General features: G+C 45.0%; 1 protein-coding gene across 1 annotated transcript in view; it reads left to right on the forward strand.

Annotated features, from left to right (window-relative positions):
• Positions 1–16,091, forward strand: part of TET1 (tet methylcytosine dioxygenase 1) — a 68,548-nt gene extending 52,457 nt beyond the window's left edge. The window contains exons 10-11 of the mRNA XM_036385567.1: positions 1,246–1,585; positions 5,689–16,091. Of these exons, the coding sequence (XP_036241460.1) occupies positions 1,246–1,585; positions 5,689–6,830 (1,482 nt within the window). The 3' untranslated portion in view covers positions 6,831–16,091. The remainder of the gene's footprint in view (positions 1–1,245; positions 1,586–5,688) is intronic.
• Positions 16,092–18,545: the final 2,454 nt, after the last annotated feature.

The following is an 18,545-nucleotide window of genomic DNA, read 5'->3' on the forward strand; positions in this document are numbered from 1 at the left end:
CAAGATTCTGGGAAATTGGATTGACTGTTTATGATAGGTGTCAGATTGAGCCTGCAGAATGATGGAATGCTAAGCTTCCATTTAGGGAATCTAATCCCAGCCTTGGATGGTGCTCCTGTTCCTTTCTGTGTGTAGTTAGTGACTCCTGTGGAGCAGCAGCTTCCCTCAGCCATGGAATCCATGCATGGCTTTCCAGCCATGTGGCAATCCCTTGGGAATGGAGGTGCCAGAGCTGCAGAAGGTGAATGTTTGTACCAGAGCTCAGGCACATGGAGCTGTTGCCATCCCTTGGGAATGGAGGTGCCAGAGCTGCAGAGGGTGAATGTTTGTACCAGAGCTCAGGCACATGGAGCTGTTGCCATCCCTTGGGAATGATGCCAGGGATTGTAGTACCAGTGTCAGTGCTGCTTTCTAGGGGATGGGTTGGTGTTGGTAACAGCTGGAACTCAAGGAGTGCTGGAAATGTTCAGCATTTGTAATGACAACAAGAAAAGTATTGCAATAGGTTGGAATATTTGTGACATTTCTGATGTGAGCTCATCAAACTGGATATGATCAGTACTCTGCTCTGGGCTCCAGCATCTCACAGCTCAGAATAACAGGAAGTAGGGCAGTGGCCTAAGGGAACATTTCCTGGGTCCTGTGAGTTAATTACAGCAGGGTGTTCATTTAAGAAAGTGTTGAGAGAGGGAGGGAGTTAGAGTTGAGATTTGCAAAACTTACAGAGCAGTATGAGTGACTGTTTGTGCTGATTTGGGGTTTTTTTCATTTACCAGCCAAAACAAAAAACAAAAATAATTCCAAATCATAGAATAAATTCCAGTAGGCACTTCTTGGTTAATGCAAAAATAATTTTTCATATTTTATAATCCTTAAGAATTAATCTGAACATCAATGATGTATTTATGTATTAAAAAAAAATCAATATGCTTAGGAACTTTACAGTATATTTACAGCTGAGATTATTTACCAAGGCTGGCATACTGAAAGCTGAGACAAAATTTCACTTGTCCAAGACATGTGCCTTGATCCTAAAGTATAACAGTTTTTCTGTGTCATCACAGATCATACTATTTGTCTGACAAATAATTTGTCAAATTATTTGTCAGATGTTTGCATCTGAAAGCCCCATGGTGTTGAGGCCACAGAGCAGGAGTCAGCAGTGAAGCCTAGGATGAGTGCCTGAGCCTTCATTAACTGCTGCTTTGTGCTGTGGATGATTTGTGGCCCTTGTGCTCCTGGCAGGTGTGCACCCTAACCAAGGAGGACAACAGGAGAGTGGGGGTGATCCCGAGCGATGAGCAGCTGCACGTGCTGCCCCTGTACAAGATCTCCCAGACCGATGAGTTTGGCACCGAGGAGGGCCTGGAGGCCAAGATCAAAGCTGGAGCCATCCAGGTGCTGACAGCGTTCCCCAGGGAAGTGAGGATGTTGGCTGAGCCTCTCAGAGCTACCAAGAAAAAGAAACCAGACACAAGGAGGACCCCGAGTGAAAAGCAGCCATTAATAGATAAAAAATATTCAACACCAGTAAAAGTGAAAACTGAAGCCCCAGAAAATCTTGGCAACGCTTTGCATTGTTTAGGTGAGTGATACTTAAGAAATTCTACCAGTCTGTTCTGATTCCATGTTCTCTCACACATCTGATGGGAGGGAAAAGCCCCTTTAAAGTAAACCACTTGTATATTCTGCATTTTAGGGGTTAATGAACAAGTCACTGTAGCCAGTGTTGTCTCATGGGGCAGAAAAAACTCCAGGTGATCCCCCAAAAATAGATTGTTGGTGGTCTGTGAACACCTACGAAGTATTTCCAAGTTCCCTTATTCTAATAAATAATGGCAGTTAGACCATCTTGAAAGAACGTTGTTGGAATGTTGACCTAAGTAAGCAACTTGAATTTGTGTCACTTTGAAGTACAAGAACCGTGTTCTCCACTTCCTGTGGCAGACCTTGGCTTTCTCAGGACCTGAGCTGGGGCCCCTCCCTGTCAATGGATGAACACTGCTGCACAGCAAGAGCTGTGTGAAAACCCCAGGTTTATCAAGGGGCAGCGCAGCTTGGCCCTTGCAGGGCTGTGCCAGGAGCAGGGCAGAGCAGGCTGTCAGCAGCCACGGAGCTGCCAGGAGGCTGTGGTGGCTCCTGTGCCTGTGGGCAGTGCAGGGCTGTGCCAGGCTGGGCTGTGCCAGAGCTGGGCTGTGCCAGGCTGGGCTGTGCCAGGCTGGGCTGTGCCAGGCTGAGCTGTGCCCGGGCTGGGCTGTGCCAGGCTGGGCTGTGCCAGGGCAGGGCTGTGCCAGGGCAGGGCTGTGCCAGGGCTGGGCTGTGCCAGGGCCGGGCTGTGCCAGGGCTGGGCTGTGCCAGAGCTGGGCTGTGCCAGGGCAGGGCTGTGCCAGGGCAGGGCTGTGCCAGGCTGGGCTGTGCCAGGGCTGGGCTGAGCTGTGCCAGGCTGAGCTGTGCCAGGGCAGGGCTGTGCCAGGGCAGGGCTGTGCCAGACTGGGCTGTGCCAGGGCTGGGCTGTGCCAGGCTGGGCTGTGCCGGGCTGGGCTGTGCCAGAGCTGGGCTGTGCCAGACTGGGCTGTGCCAGGCTGAGCTGTGCCAGGCTGGGCTGTGCCAGAGCTGGGCTGTGCCAGACTGGGCTGTGCCAGGGCTGGGCTGTGCCAGGCTGGGCTGTGCCAGGCTGGGCTGTGCCCGGGCTGGGCTGTGCCCGGGCTGGGCTGTGCCAGGCTGGGCTGTGCCAGGCTGGGCTGTGCCAGGCTGAGCTGTGCCAGGCTGGGCTGTGCCAGGGCAGGGCTGTGCCAGGGCAGGGCTGTGCCAGACTGGGCTGTGCCAGGGCCGGGCTGTGCCAGGCTGGGCTGTGCCAGAGCTGGGCTGTGCCAGGCTGGGCTGTGCCAGGGCTGGGCTGTGCCAGGCTGGGCTGTGCCAGGCTGAGCTGTGCCAGGCTGGGCTGTGCCAGGGCTGGGCTGTGCCAGGGCTGGGCTGTGCCAGGCTGGGCTGTGCCAGGCTGAGCTGTGCCAGGGCTGGGCTGTGCCCAGGCTGGGCTGTGCCAGGCTGGGCTGTGCCAGGCTGGGCTGTGCCAGGCTGAGCTGTGCCAGGCTGGGCTGTGCCAGAGCTGGGCTGTGCCAGGCTGGGCTGTGCCAGGGCAGGGCTGTGCCAGGCTGGGCTGTGCCAGGCTGGGCTGTGCCAGGGCTGGGCTGTGCCAGGGCTGGGCTGTGCCAGGGCTGGGCTGTGCCAGGCTGGGCTGTGCCTGGTGTCACATCCTGGGTCAGGCCTCCAGGGAAGGGCTGCTGCATGGGACTGGCCAGTCCTGAGAAGCAGAAAAGAAGGAAGAGGTGGAAGAAGCCGTGCACTTGAACTCTCTGATTAGCAGGGGAAAAATAAATAGAATTAAAGCACAGCCTGTTAGGAAGAAGAGAGGAAAACTGGCCCATCTGCTGTAATTTTGAATTTCATTTCATAAGAGACTTCCAGACTGCCTTGCTTTGGAAAGCCAGGAGTCTGCTAAGGAGGGCAGGAGCCTCCCCTGAAATGGAGAAAATGAACCCCCCCTCCTCAGAATTGCTATGGATTTTAAATTAAGGGGCTCTCAGGCAACAAAAATTATGGGAGCAGGAAATAACAGTTCTTTAATAGGGAAGAAAATAAAAAGATAAAATAAACAATGCAGTAAATCAATCCAACACTGCCAGAGTCAGAACCCAGCCTGACACCCTGTGGGTCAGGCTGTTGGCAGCAGAACCATTGGAATTGTGGCTCAGCCCTCCTGCAGTGCCAGGGCTGGCTCTGCTGGAGCAGGGATCCTGGAGAAAGGTGCAGTCTCTGCCTCTGCAGATCCAGGGCAAGAGGCAGCTGCTGTTCCTCTGGGAAATCCAGTGGAGAAGCCGTGCTGGTGTTCCAGAATCTCAGATTCTATCCAGGTAGCAATGCTTGGCTCCTCCCTCTGGGCTCACATCTCCCAATGGGATGTTACAGTTCTTATCAGCCCTGCAGGGACATTCCATAGCTGTTATCAGCTGATGTCCCCTCCCAAGGGAGGAGTGATCGTGATCACTCAGAGAGATCAGGCAAACTGCTCACTTGATAAAAGATAATCTGCCATATAGATGGGAATAGAATACTCTTGCCTTGCAATCTGGAACACAGACCTGTGCAGCATTTTTAAGGGGAGGAATAACAGGTAAATGTGTTTCAAAGAGTATCTGCATTTTGGGGGGATAACATTTAAAAAACAAATAAAATCCATTTGCTACAGTTCCATAATTGAGTGCTGAGGGTTGTTAAAACTTATTTTCACAGAATCCATAATTGAGTGCTGAGGGTTGTTAAAACTTATTTTCACAGAATAATCTCTCTCCTGAGGTGATGGAGAATGCAATTCTCATATGCTGTGTTTAAAATCTTTAGGGCAGAGGCCTTGCCCTGGGGTGGGGGCTGTTAAAGTCATTAAACACTTTGTGGTTTATTTCATAGAAGGGTTTTTATAGAGTTGATGTGGCCTCCTCATGTCCCCATACAGCTTTCAGTTTCTGCATACTAACTATTGTGCCTGTCATTATCCCACTTTGACTTTTCTGCATTCCTATGGGAGGAATGTTTTTAATTCATCACTGATTTATAAATTACTAGGAGACAGAGTAGAAGAAAGAATTATGCTTCTACACTGGGTAAAACAACCATTCTGTGTATTAAGGGAATTAACCATTCTGTGTATTTAGGGAATAAAGAAACACTGACAGTCCTCTATGAGAGTAAGCAAGAGCTCTTTGGTGTGCCAGCAGAACACATGTACAGCCATGGCAGGGCATGGTGCAAAGCCCAGCAGAGTCAATGGAATTCTTGATTCCATGGGCTCTGGGCTGAACCTGCCCGTGATGAGACCAGTCCTGAGAGGAGCCTGTTCCCCATCCAGCCCAGCAGAGGCAGCCATGGCTGCAAACTGGTTAAGGGCTGACAGAAACTGAACAAGGATGCCTGCACAGAGACCTGAAATAATGAGGCAATTAGATGGAAAGATGCAAGGCAGCCAAATCACATGACTCAAAATCCATTTTACAAGGATGGGTTTACCTGGAGCATATTGCCAGATACTTTTTTTTTAAGGCAATTTCTGAGTCAGTATTGGAATGCATGAGTCACTGTAATTCAGTAACTGTTTTTGCTGTGATGGACAAGATCCATAAACATGCTTTTTCCTTTGATCATAATGTGGGGTTAAGGCAGGTCAGAATTTTAACTGATTCACAGGCTGAATTTCAGACTGAATTTCATCCATGATGTAAACACTGAAGGCCAGCAGTCAGCTGCTGGGAAGCATTTCTGTAAGCCTGGGCTGTGTGAATTGGGAATTAGTGGTTATTTAATTTTTTCTGTTTGTTTTCTTCATCCCTTAGTGAAATACCTTTCTATTTTATATACCAGCAGCCTGACTGGAAAAGGTTAAGGCATTAATTGAGCAAGGTTATTTTATACATATATATATATATATATATGAAATAGATATATGTGTATATATGTGAGATATATATATATATAGATGTGTACAGTCATAGAGATACTCCTAGAAAGCTAAAAATAATAATTTTGAAAAATCTGTAGTCAATGTGCATTTTTCCTGTTAGAAGGCAAGTATGCAAATATAAGGGAGGTATTTTAGTGATTGAAAAGTACTTAAACTTTGGTGTGCATTTCTTCTAGGGAACAAAGCAGATGCTTTAAAACCTGGAATAAAAATGGAGACTTCCAACCACCTTTATGCCATGAAACATACTTCAAACACTACTAAAAATTGCTCTTTACTGAAGCAGTACACGGCTTCCTCCCCCTTCAAGGTGGATGGTTTACATCCTTACCCATCTCTCGCACACAAGTCTGGCCTAGCTGCAGTGACTAATATTGAACAAGATTTTTCAGTTCCCTACGGGTATTTTGAATGCAGTACCAAGCAACCTCACGTGCCACCTTATGTTAACTGCAAGAGCTTTGATGTGTCAGTGAAAGATTATACTGGAATTGTGCTGGATGAGAAGGTGAACGGCGTGCCACCCGTTCTTCCCGAGGTCACTGCTCCAGGCCCCCCAGCCCACAAAGAGCCCCTGCCCACTCTACTTGAACAGCAGCCAGACAAACAGAATTGTCAGCTTCAGCTGGACACCTCTGCCCCCTCAGAGCTGAGCAGCTCCTGTGACTCAGCGCTCCCACCAAGCTCTCTGGCACAGGATGCCCTCAGACCCGCGGCCGACTGCTCCCATGGATGCCCAGTGGAAAAGGGCAGCTCCCATGGGGGACAGAGCTGTGACTTTGACTGTGCTGATGTAAAGCAAAGCAGTGCACTGGGACAGGCAGCTGATTCTGAAGAAAAGGCTGAGGAATTGTGGTCAGACAGCGAGCACAATTTTTTGGATGATGACATTGGTGGAGTTGCTGTGGCACCTTCTCATGGTTCTATCTTAATTGAATGTGCGAGGCGTGAGCTCCATGCTACCACACCAATTAAAAAACCCAACCGCAATCATCCCACGAGAATTTCTTTAGTTTTTTACCAACACAAAAATTTAAATGAGCCAAAACATGGTTTAGCCATGTGGGAAGCAAAGATGGCCGAGAGGGCGCGAGAAAAAGAAAAAGAGGCGGAACGATTGGGACCGGAGAACCCCGAACTGAGCTCCAGCAACAGGAAAGCAAAGCAGCCAGGTGAAAACAGAGATGTTTTCTATGAAGACAACGAGTTCAACCAAATTCCATCCCGCAGAGCATTGACAGTGACCAAGGATAACGTGATCACAGTCTCTTCATACGCCCTGACACGAGTGGCAGGGCCCTACAACCACTGGGCGTAGCGCCCGTGGGCCCGGTGCAGTCACACGCTGGTGCTTTCAGGTGCTGATACAGAACAAGTCTCGTGTCGTTTACTCTTTGCTCATCTCAACCATTTTAAGGCTGAGGTAAAAACAAAAAAAAGGGGGGGGGGGATTTCTTCTTAAACTGTGACTTTAACATTTGGTGGTGCTCAAGCACATTTTAAGCAAAAAAAAAAAAAGTTGTATAGTTTTAATACATTCTAAAGAAAGATTTTGGTTAGGTTATTAACCTTGATTGAATCATTCAGTTTATTACCTTTAGGAATTTATATTTTGGTGCTTTAAATCGTCTGTTTACTACAGAAATCATTTATAGCTATTTTAACAGGTTCACATTTTATGGTGTTAAATCAAGTTATACAGTTATAGCTCTACACAGCTCTTGGTGCTTAACCACATCAAACAGTTAAAAATAAATAAGCTGAATTATTACTTCATGGTGCCATTGCTTTAACAACTTCCAACCATTGCTATATAGTCCAAATTACAGACAAATCTTTTAGAAAACCAACTAATTTTGTTCTTTAGATTCGTCAGTAGAATGAAGTTATTGGTAATGATGGCTGGAAGTTGTTTCTAAGCTGTAAATATATATTTTAAAAGCACTTTCTATTTTTAAAATTAACTTGAAATAGTATAGTATAAGGATCATATTGTCTAAGGTTTGTGCATACTCTACAGAAGAAATGATTTTGTTCTTGCTGTGCAGAGTTCCATGGTGTTACAGGTGCAGGATGTATGCTGACAGCATATGTGGTTGTTTTCAACTTGCCCTTTTTCACTGAAGATTTTATGTTGCATATAAACAAGCAGTTATGAATTGTAGAACCTTTTTATTCTTTTTCAAGAGAGTGTACAAACGTGAAAGAGGAGATGTCTGGTCAATATGTGTGTTGCTATTGGGAGTTAAGAATATTATCTGGTTTTTTAAGGCAGCATTTGTTATGGTTTCTTTGAGCAATAAGTGCATCGGTCTCATTTGTTTGCAGCCTTCTAAGTTAACATGGCAACCAAATGTTCCTAATGCCTCAGGGCTAGGATTGTTTTGGGATAAAAAGCTACCCCCTAGAGTTGCCTTACTCTGTTCTGATAGAAAAAAATAATTTGGGAAAAATACAAAGGAAGTGTTGGAAAACAATCAAATTTCTAATATTTAGCAGCAAATTTTTGTTAAGAATAACCTATCTGTTATATTCACCAACTTTCTGAGTTCAGATTTTTTACAAAAATGTTTTGTAAATTTTTGAAGCAATTTATACATTTGACATGGAGAAGGTTGCAATCTTCCTTGAAATTTATGTTCTTCATTTCTGTTGAGAAAGTGACATATCACAAAACGAGTATTTGCTAAACCAGAGGAAAAACAGACACTCCATTGCTTTTAAATACTGTAGCATCCCACTCTTCTTTCTGATTCTCCTTTCCTATGTATTTCTTGTTTAAACTTATTTATTTAAACAAATTACCAAATGACAACATTAGCTAAGGACTGACCTCATCCTGCAACTTCTTCCATGCGAGCTGGCTGGAGGCAGGAGGAGCCCTGACCCCAGGGTCCCTGGTGCTGGATCAGGCCACAGCCACAGCTGTCCCCTCCTCTGCCTCAACCTGCAGGCACAAGGAAGTCACTTTGCCAGTGTGAAGACATACTAATCATATACTTGATAATATTATACTCTAGTGGTGCTGTATAGAGGAATATGAACTATCTGGATCTGCTTTATTTAAAGACAAGGTGCTTTTTTTCCTTGAGGAGCTGAAGTGCAAGAACTCCATTGCAGTTTGGTACGAGAAGTGCATCTGTGTTTGGAACACAGAGCCAGTCAGGACCTTGGTGCTACAAATCCTTTGGTGCGGTGCAGATCCAGGAGACTCCTCTGGAGCCAGGGCTGGAGTAGCAATCACTATGTCATGATCCTGGGTTCAGTTCTGCAGATTCCTGGTCTAATTGACAAAGCTGTTAATGGCAGAGGGTGGAGGAATTGAACCAGTTCTTTGTATCTTACCTATTTTAAGTAAAACCTGTAAAAACCGGGTATGCTGCAAATTTTAGTTCAAAGCTTAATATTAGTTCAGATAGAGGATATGAAGGGATTGTAAATAATGATGAAACAGAACCAATATTATGCCATTGTTTTGTACCAGCAGTTTTATGCTTATTGACTATGTAATATACAGTATACATCAAATCATTATGGTATTTTGTGTGCCTTAGATTTCCATTTTAAAACTTGTATATTTTTGGTGAGCCGAAGATGAGTAGGAATTGCAGCTGTCCATAGTCAGTGGTGCTGTACATTCCATAGCTGTTCAGCCATGTACTTGTCCCACCATGCAGAGATTCATTTCTTGGTTTCACTGATAGCCTGACAGCTTCAGTTTCTGCAATGCTGTAATTCAGCACTCTGCTGTGACAAATTTTCTACACGAATTTGGTAAGCTACAGAGCCATCTCTACCTTTGAAAATGCTCATACCATTAAAGTGAATTGGATCATTTTACTTGAATCTTCTCCTACAAATGCCCACATTTAATTACTGGAAACTCCAGATAAAAATCTTCCATTGAAAACCCAGCAGCTTCCCTGTAAGAAGTGAGGCACTGAAAGGTGGATCTAAAAGGATCCCTTCAAACAGGTAGCCCAGGTCTACCTTTTCTTGAAACAGCAATTCTAACAAAGAAATGTGTATCTTAACATAATTAATACTATTAACTGATAGGTGCTAAACTCACAGTTACTACTGCATTAATATTACTTACATGAGAGAAATGTATCATCTGCACAATACCAGATCACCCACGGTGCTCTTTCCTTGGCTTTCACCTAAACTCCTTTTCTACATCTCCTGCCAGGCAGGTTGGCCACTTCCACTTCCTGCTGTGATTTGAGAAGCTGATCCTTTCTGTTGCTGTACTGCAGTATAGAAAATGCAACTATTTCCTGCTTTTACAACTCTCTGCTATTTCTTGTAATGCTTCAGGATATTTATCAGTCTTGTACACAAATTTGCATTGTTTTCAGTAAGGTTATCATTTTATAACAGTGTTTATCTCTTAGAAATTTCAACTCTGTGGGTCTGTTCTTTCCTTTGCAACCCACACAACCACTTGTAATTTGCTCTTAGGTTTTAACCCAAGTCCTCCTTGGATAGCCAGACCAGGAGCTGGATCAAAAATGAAGGTAGCTGGCTTGGTCAGACCTGCATGTTTTATTTGGTTTCCATCAGCTGGCACAATGTTCTGGGTGAAAAACCTGCACATGGATGCAGGTGTGGGCTGGCAGTGGGGTGTGCTTGTCTTGGATCAGTTCTTGTATGTATGAATGCCAGGAAAAACTGTCATGATCCAGCACAGGGCACCTCTGACTTCAGAAGAATTGTGTCTCAGCCCTTTGTCCCCTGGGTCCAGTACCACAACCCCACCTCCACTGGGAGGGAGGGAGGAGCAGGGCTCGTTTGACTCCCTGGGGGAGTCACTGCAGTTGTGTCCAATTAAAGAGTGAATTTACTGATTTTTCACATGCTGGTGTATTGCAGGAAGTAGAAAGAAATATTTCTATAAATACTTCAGTCACAAGATCCAAGCTTTTTAACTGCTTACAAATACTTGCAGCTTCCAACCTGTAACAGTTGTATTCAGATTTTTTAAGGACTTTCTAAGAATCTTAACTGCTGGTGAAAGTCCTTGTGTTACCTATGGCAGTGCTCCTCTAGATGTAGAACAGGAAATAACTGTAGTTAATCTTGAGCAACATTTTATGTTAAGCATGGGTAAATGACAACTTGTCTAGTACTCAAGATTCTTTCTAGCATACAACTGTATGGGTTTTTTTAAAGACCTTTTTTATTTCATTGCAGTATTAACTGAGTATGGTGGATTAGATCTGGGTCCTGTTCACACTGCTGCAGCCCTGCTGACTCCAAAGGGCTCATTCATGAGGTTTTCCTGCAGTGTCCATGTTCAATTGGATGGATATGGGCAACAGTTGACCAACATTTGTGCCAACTGAGGTCAATCTTGCTCTTTCACTTCCCATGTAGCTCAACTAATGTTGAAATTAGCTCCATTTATCAAGCAGTCACCAGCTTTGTAATGCATTTATATATCTGGTTGTTTCTTTTCCATAGAAATCCTGTCTTTTCTAGGCTATCAGAAGGACATGGCTATGCTCTCAGATACAGAAAATTCAACTGCATGGCCACTTCCATGCTTTGTGTTTGTTAACACCAGTCACATTCAGGCAGTGTGGGACAAACTCTTTCTTGCTTATTGTGGTCACTGAAATGCAGGTTAGGGTCTTTGTGATGTCTGCTCCATAAAATTGGGTTTGATTCCTTGTCTGCCAGCTGTGAGCTGTGATTGCTGTGCTCCTCAATAGCAGTTAGAGATGAGGAGCAGTGCAGTCACTTTTGGGCTGCACTGCTTTATCAGGTTTGATCTGACTTGCAGGAGGAGGTGTGGAGGGAATGTCTTTGCACTGATGATTGAGCACCACGGTACTGCCCTGCAGTGTCTGTGTCACAGCCCTGCTCTGGCCACTGAGATGTTTCATTGTGGGTATTGGGTACAAATTCACCCCTTTCCTCCACAGGCAGAAATCTCTCCTTTGGTCTCTGCCTGCATAATCTGGTTTAAAAAAGCACCGAAGGAGGGAGAGAGTTGGCCCCCATTGTCAATGTACACACACAAACAAGGCAGCAAACACTGCTGTCATGGGCAGCCTGCTGCCCTCTGCCCCCAGGATGGAGGCACAGAGAGCACAGGGAGCTGCTGGTGCTGCTGGCACTCCATGGTCTCTAAGCTCCTTTCCAGCCCTGGTGATTCTCTGCACAGCACAGGTAAATTGCAGGCCAAGTTGTGAAGGTACAGTTGGTTTTTGAGTCAGCCTTCTGTGTACATGTAGTTGCCATGGTACTTCTTTATACTAACACTTCTTTTGGTCCATCTGACTTTAAAGTCAGTAGCTTATTTTATTTAGTCTGTGACACACTTAACATTCTTCTTGAATCTAAACAGTGACCAGTGTCAAAAGTCTAGAGGATGTGGCTACTTACTCTCAACAATTCAGGAAATGGTTTCAGTCTCTTTCTGGGATTACCTGGTGTTTAGTCAGTCTTCACAAGTTGTCCCCATTCTGCTACAAAACTGTGATTACATCAAGGGAGGAGTTTTCCACTCGAGGTTTCCTGAAAGGCCAAGGATTTCTAACAGTAGAACCTGATCAGGCTGCATGTGGATCACTTCCCCTGAGGAGTGGTGAATATGTGCTGTGTTTGTTACTTCCCTGTTAAAGCCTGTTCTGTTCTTTTAGAGAACAGGCAGAACTTCTTAATACTGTCACATTCTTGACTAAATTATGAAGACTTAGTTCTATGTGATACTGTGTTGTGTCCCTGAAAAACACTTAATATGGCTGGTGTGGATTAGTGGGTACCACTTGTACTCTGTGCAGGTGACACTGCATTCTCTGGCCACCTTTCTCCATGGTCTTTCCAAATCATCAGCTGTGCTCAGTTAGTGCTGGCTCGCGTGGTCACCTGCTGCTGCTGGATGCTTTCAGTGCTTTAACTGCCCCAGGAGCTTTTCCCTTCACAGGCCTGGGTCAGCACTGGCCATGAGCAGCACCAACACTGCCAGCCTGCCCGTGAGCCCCTGCACTCTGTCCTGCTTGGTGTGAAACCAGCCACCTCCACCTCAGCAGCGTCAGACTGAGTGTCCTCCTTGGGACTCTCCCCCTGAAATCCATTTGTTTTATATCCTGCTGCCCAGAGAGCCTGGGATGTGCCCCATCCCTGGAAGTGTCCCTGGCCAGGTTGGACAGGGCTTGAAGTGACCTGGAGTAGTGGAAGGAAGTGAGCTTTAAAGGTCCCTTCCAACCCAAACCAGTCTGATTCCTTGATAAACATTCTGTATGTGACAGTTCTAGGGCTTTTACTTCATGTTTTCTCATACAGAGCCTAGAATATTACAGGTGGGATTTTTTTAAAGTCCAGTAGAGAGGGACAATTCATAATCTGTCACAGTCACTGTTTTCTTCTTTTTTTAAATCAAATAATCGGTTTTCCAGTTAATTTTCAGATTTTTTGATGTAGTTGTTACAGTCTGTTCTTGTATCTGCAAGTAGCCAAACAAAAGGGACTGTAAGACTAGCAAACCTTCATCCCCTGAGAAGGAAAAGCCATTATTCCTTCTCAGAGTACAGGATTTCTTCATGTGGTTGCATCTCTGTGTCCTCTTGTCTTTTGAGTCACTTTTAACAGCTCTGCTCCATTCCTGACACCAGACAGCTGCTGCAGCCCCTGCATGATTGCAAGAGCAGGAGTGTTTCTTTACATCTTCTTTAAATCTTAGCTCGGTCTTTGTGAGATATCCAAGTACTATGTGTGTTAAATGCCTGAACTAACATAGGACTGCTTGGAAACAAGATGTTCTTCCTCTGTGGCAAAAAATGGAATTGAAGGAGCTTGAGAAGAAAAGAATTAAGGTGGTTCCTGCCTTTTCTTGAAGGTATTGAGGTGTCAGCATTGCTGTTTCTTTGTCTTTCTGAGAATTAGGACTTTAGGATTTTTCCCAATCCAGTTCCCCAGTTCACCATCCCAACAATTGCTCATGGTGTCCAACCATGCACTGCTAGGCTGCAGTTTTAAAAGATTCAAGATGCTTCTTGGTGCTGTATCCTTAATTCCTGCAGACAGTGTCTTTTCCTCTCTTCTGCTGGGCCATATATATGGCATTTTTCCACACACACTTCTATTCCAATGCCAGAATCTTCCAGCAGCATCCCTGCAGTGAGTGCAGGACTGGGGTGCTCAGTCCCTGAAGGTGACAGGTTTGGTGTGACACCAACGGTGCTTTTGTCAACAGCCTGCTCACCTTGCAGACATTTGTCCTCCCAAAGTCAGAGAGCCCAGATGTACCTCAGAAACTGCAGCTGTGGGCAGGACAGGTTTGGCACTTCAGCTCCAGTTCCCCCTTGGAGCAGCTGAGCTGTGCTCCTGTTGTTGCACTGGGGCCAGGGAGCTGCTGGTTTTGATGTTCAGTAGTGCAGTTGTTGTCACAGAACGTTTTAATGCTGTCGTGGAAAGTTTTGTGACCTGATCAATATTTTACATGTATATCTGTATTTTTATTAGATTGTAATGGGAAAAGGGTCTAGGGTTTGGGAGTTGTCTTAAAGTAAGAATGGAGGCCCTGATTCTCATTTATACTACTGTCCTTTGCATTGCATTGGGAGGATAAAGGGGCCCTAAATGGATCTCACTTGGGCTTACATCCTTTGGGGTGTCCATCACACTGACCAGAGGATAAAAGGTCAGTAGTATAAATAAAACCAGTTATCAAATGACTGATTTGTACAATCATCTGAAATCAATGTCATGGTATCCTTACTGTGCACATACTGGCCAGTAACATCCAGATTGTTCTTAGTTTAGAAATACAGGTTGAAAAGAGACCTGCTTGGGTTTTACCAGGTTTTAAATATTGCTTATATCGGCTGTCCTTTGCCCAACACTGTCTACAAAGACAATGTGCTAAAAGATTTGTACCTCTAGGTAATGGCCAGCCCAGAAATCTCACTAAATTATCCAAAATGCTATTTTTATGGCAATTCTTAAAATACTTGCTACCCTTTATCATAACTTGGATCCCTTGTCCTTGATGATATAAACTGGGGTTGTGACAATCTACTGAACTCCCTTCTGTCCCGACTTCACCCCCAGCAGAGTGTGCAGTGCTGTGTGCTCTTGTCACACTCTGCTGAGTTTGGGGACACAGAATTAAAGCCAACACCTTCTGCCTTCCCTGACTGTGGTGCTACTTGCCAGGGAGAGCCCTGGCATTGCTCTGCATGCCCGAGTCCTGCAGAGCTCCCCTTGCTGCCCGTGCAAGTTCTGTGTCAACAACAGCCCCTGCTGCGTTGCAGGGATGCAGTGCAAACTTCTCCTTCAGAAAAGGTTTGAGGAAAAGAAAGTATCCAGGAAATGTACTTTCCTTCTGAAATTTTTACACTGCAGTGATACTGCAGAGCCTAATGAGAACAGATTTTGTACCAGCTTTGTGAATGCCTGTCTAATCCATGCAACTCAAAAGGCAGCAGTTGAACTTCATGAAGCTCTTGTCCTCTAAATGAAAAAACAATTGGAGTCAAGAAAAACAAATGGGATATCCCAGTACTGCTAAAAGAAAGGCAGTTCTAACCAATGCAAACATTCATACGTTTCAGTTTTTAAAGTGAATTATTCTATGATTATTTGCTCAGTTTGAAAGAGACAGCTCTTCAGAATGTGACAATGTCACGCCAGGTCACAAATACTGATCAGAATTTGCTGTCACTAAGAAAGAACATGAATTTGTAAGGACATGCTGGACTGACATGCAGTGGCTAATGAATTCCTTCCTGCTTTGGGAAGATAACACATTACCAATATGCCAAAGCAAAAGAAGAAAAAAGTCATGGGTTTTTCTCCTTCTCTCTTTCTTTTTTCGATCTTTCTTTCTTTCCTTGGGATGCATTTGATATTTATTTTTCAACTTTGAGTTTGAGGTTTTCTTCCCAGTTACCAACATACTGTATTGAAATCTGGAACATAAAACTAAGATTTTTAAGCAAAAGGTGATGTACAGGGAGAAAAAAATCAGAAAGAAAAAGCACTTCATTATGTCACAGTATTTACAGGAGAAAGTGTAAAAATTACTCCTTTTCTCAACAAAAAACCATTTGGGGCCTGATTCTTTCCTAGTGTAACTGAGCCCAGCTCCCTGAGGCTGGTGGAGCTGGGCAGAGTTATGCTAGCTGAGAAAGTGAACCTTAAGATCTTCTTTGCAGACAAGGGAACCCTTACCAGCAGTACTTGAAGACTTGTGAGTTGTGACTGCATGTTACTTGAAAGATCTAATTAAGCTATGTTTTTTGGTGCAAGCAGTTGTTGTACATGATTTCATGTTTATGTAGCAAGATGCATTGAAATGTTGATACTAGTATTGAAACATACATGTAAAAATTGTCGTTGTGGAAATTGTCTGTTCTGTTCTATTTTTCTTGTGTGTCTCATCTGTTTAGAACGTAAACTTTCTTTTTTTTTATTGTCCTAACTGAATAAGGCTAAATGAATACTGTAATTGAAAATATATTTTAAATCTTGTCATGAGTTTTTAAAAAGACTATTACAAATTGTATCATTCCTGATTACACAGAACTTTGTGGGTGGTTTTAAATAAATTTTATACTTCTATTTTGCACTTAGTCGTCTAATTTTTCTTTCCTGCTCTTAGCAATAATTACCATTGTCATGTGTAGAAGTGTATTTGTTAATTAGCAATACCTACAGGGGCTTCACCCAAAAGGTCAGCAGCTTCTGCACTGGAAAGGGGCAGGCCTAAAACCAGTCCCTGTCCTCAGTCTGCCTCTGCTTCAGCCTGGACTGACCTGTGCCCAGAGCAAGAGAAGTAGCCAGAAAATCTGAACTTCATTTTCTGACTAAAAAGGACAAAGCAGTTTGTGAACACATCTCTACAGGGCCTCTTTTTGCTGCCTGTCTGGCAGAGCAACTTATGGGAATCACTTACTGTGGCATTTAACTACAGCCACTGGAAATATTTTTATCAGGTTTTATTTGCTGCAAATCAGAGGGTGTGGTTGGGGCTTTTCTGTCAAAGCAGACCTCAGCACTAGCCTGCTTCACTGACATGGTAGTGCACAATACTAAACAGGATCCCTGTGGTTCAGATCTGAAGGAAAGGAGGAATACCACTCTGCTCATACTTGCTTCTTTTCCTTCTCCACTATGTGCAGCAGCAAAATAATAAGCAAAAATCACCTTCCAGGTAACTGGAACCTCCTAGAGAGCAGAAGAACGCTGGTCTCCTGTGGCTCACAGTGCCCTGGACAGGAACTCCATTGTGCAGTTCCTGGGGCTGGAGGTGATCTCCAGCAGGGAGCCCTTGCCCTCCTGTGTGAGCTGCTGCTCTGCAGGACAGTCACTGCTGGGCTTGGACAGCAGCCTCTCCCTCCCAGCTGCCCCAGCCCTCTCTGAGCTGCCCTGTTCCTCCTTGTCACAGCCTCACCTCCAGCCTTCAGTGGCAGAGTCAGGAGCCCCCAGCACGGCGCCCAACAAAGCACAAGGATTTCTAAAGCACTGCCAGCCTTGGGCAGAGCCAGGAGCAGCATTCCTGAGGAGGAGCCATCCATGAGGAGCATTTCCCATTGCCACCGTGAGGTGCTGCCAGCCCCTGGGCTCCCCTGGGCAGGGCTGGAATGTTCCATGCAGAGGTGGCAGAGCAGGCTCACCTGTGCCCTGTGGACAGAGCCCGTCCAGCCTGAGCTGCCCTGGCATCGCTGCTGCTGCCAAGGGAGCCACCCCCTGGAGCTGGCACCAGGGCTTTCTCCATATCCTGGACTTCTCATACACATTGTGCAAGGTAATAGAATGTTGATGTAGCACAGTTGGTTGCTTTGAAATTCTTAAGCCTTAAATTGCAGTGCCTACAAAAATGGTGTTAATTGTTAACAATTAATTCAGCTGCAAAATGAGCTTTTTGCTGGTGCTACAGTTGCAAGTTTTCTGTAGTTCTCCTGCACTGCTACACATCACAGAACACCAGGATTTGCTGTTCAGCAGTGCTCATGTTGGTTACTGCTGCTGATAGTTAATATTGAACACAGAGGATCAGTTTACATTCAGAAGGGTATTCATCAAAATATTGGGGTTTCTGTGCACTCTGTATATCAGAACAAGAGCATATTCAAATGTGATTTAAACACAAGCAAGGTAATGCTTCAGTTAGTGTTTTGGTCCAGGATGCAGCCTAGATAGTCTACAATAAAATACCAGCAATCCCTGTCTGTTTTTAATCTTAGACAAACTGAAAAAGTATTTAAAATATGGAAATTTAAACCTATCTATTTCAATAACCATTGGCTGGAGCACAGTTCCCAAGATGGGCCTCCAATTCCATGTCCAGTGAGTTTGCTTCTGGATACTCTTTTGTGAATCATACCACTAATACAAAACCTTACATTCTTAGCACCTGAATTCTTGAAAATGTCCAAATCTTTTTACACCAGGCCAAACATGACTTACAATCCTGCTGCCCCACGTGTACATCTCCATTTGTAGTGTAACTGGGCAATCCTTTCATGCTGTTTATCCTAAAGGAGTCCTAAACTGCTGCTGCAGGTGTGATGTAGCCTTTCTCCAGCTCAGGACAGCAAAGCCTTTGTTTCCTGTGGTGTAAGAAGTGAGCAGTTGAGTTTCTTGTGGCCCCTTTGTTTTACACACAGGCTGTTTCTGCATGAGGATGGCTGAGCCCCTTCACTGGAGGAATCCCTTCAGGAAATGCAGCACTGAGCCAGTGCCTCCCCAAGCAATCACTCAGTGCTAGACCCCAACTCACCTCACCACAGCAGAAAGCCCTGTAAGGACTCACCTGCATCCTTTAAGGTGGGACTTGTTGATTTTTTGTTCTGTGAGGGTAGGAGGCTGTGAGTGGCTCAGATGTGTCATTGCACAACAATCCTCCTTAGGCCACAGCTGTGCCTAGGTAGGCACTCACCAAAATTTGAAAAAAGAGAGAAGCCCAAGGGTGCTGGGTGTGGGTGCTCTCAGCAGGCCTGTCAGGTGCCAGGGGCGCTGGGACCCCCAGAGAACACAAAATTCCCTTCACATGCAGCTGCTGCGGCACCTCAGCAGGCAG

This window comes from Molothrus ater, chromosome 8, assembly GCF_012460135.2.
Source record: "Molothrus ater isolate BHLD 08-10-18 breed brown headed cowbird chromosome 8, BPBGC_Mater_1.1, whole genome shotgun sequence".
NCBI classification, from domain to species: Eukaryota; Metazoa; Chordata; class Aves; order Passeriformes; family Icteridae; genus Molothrus; species Molothrus ater.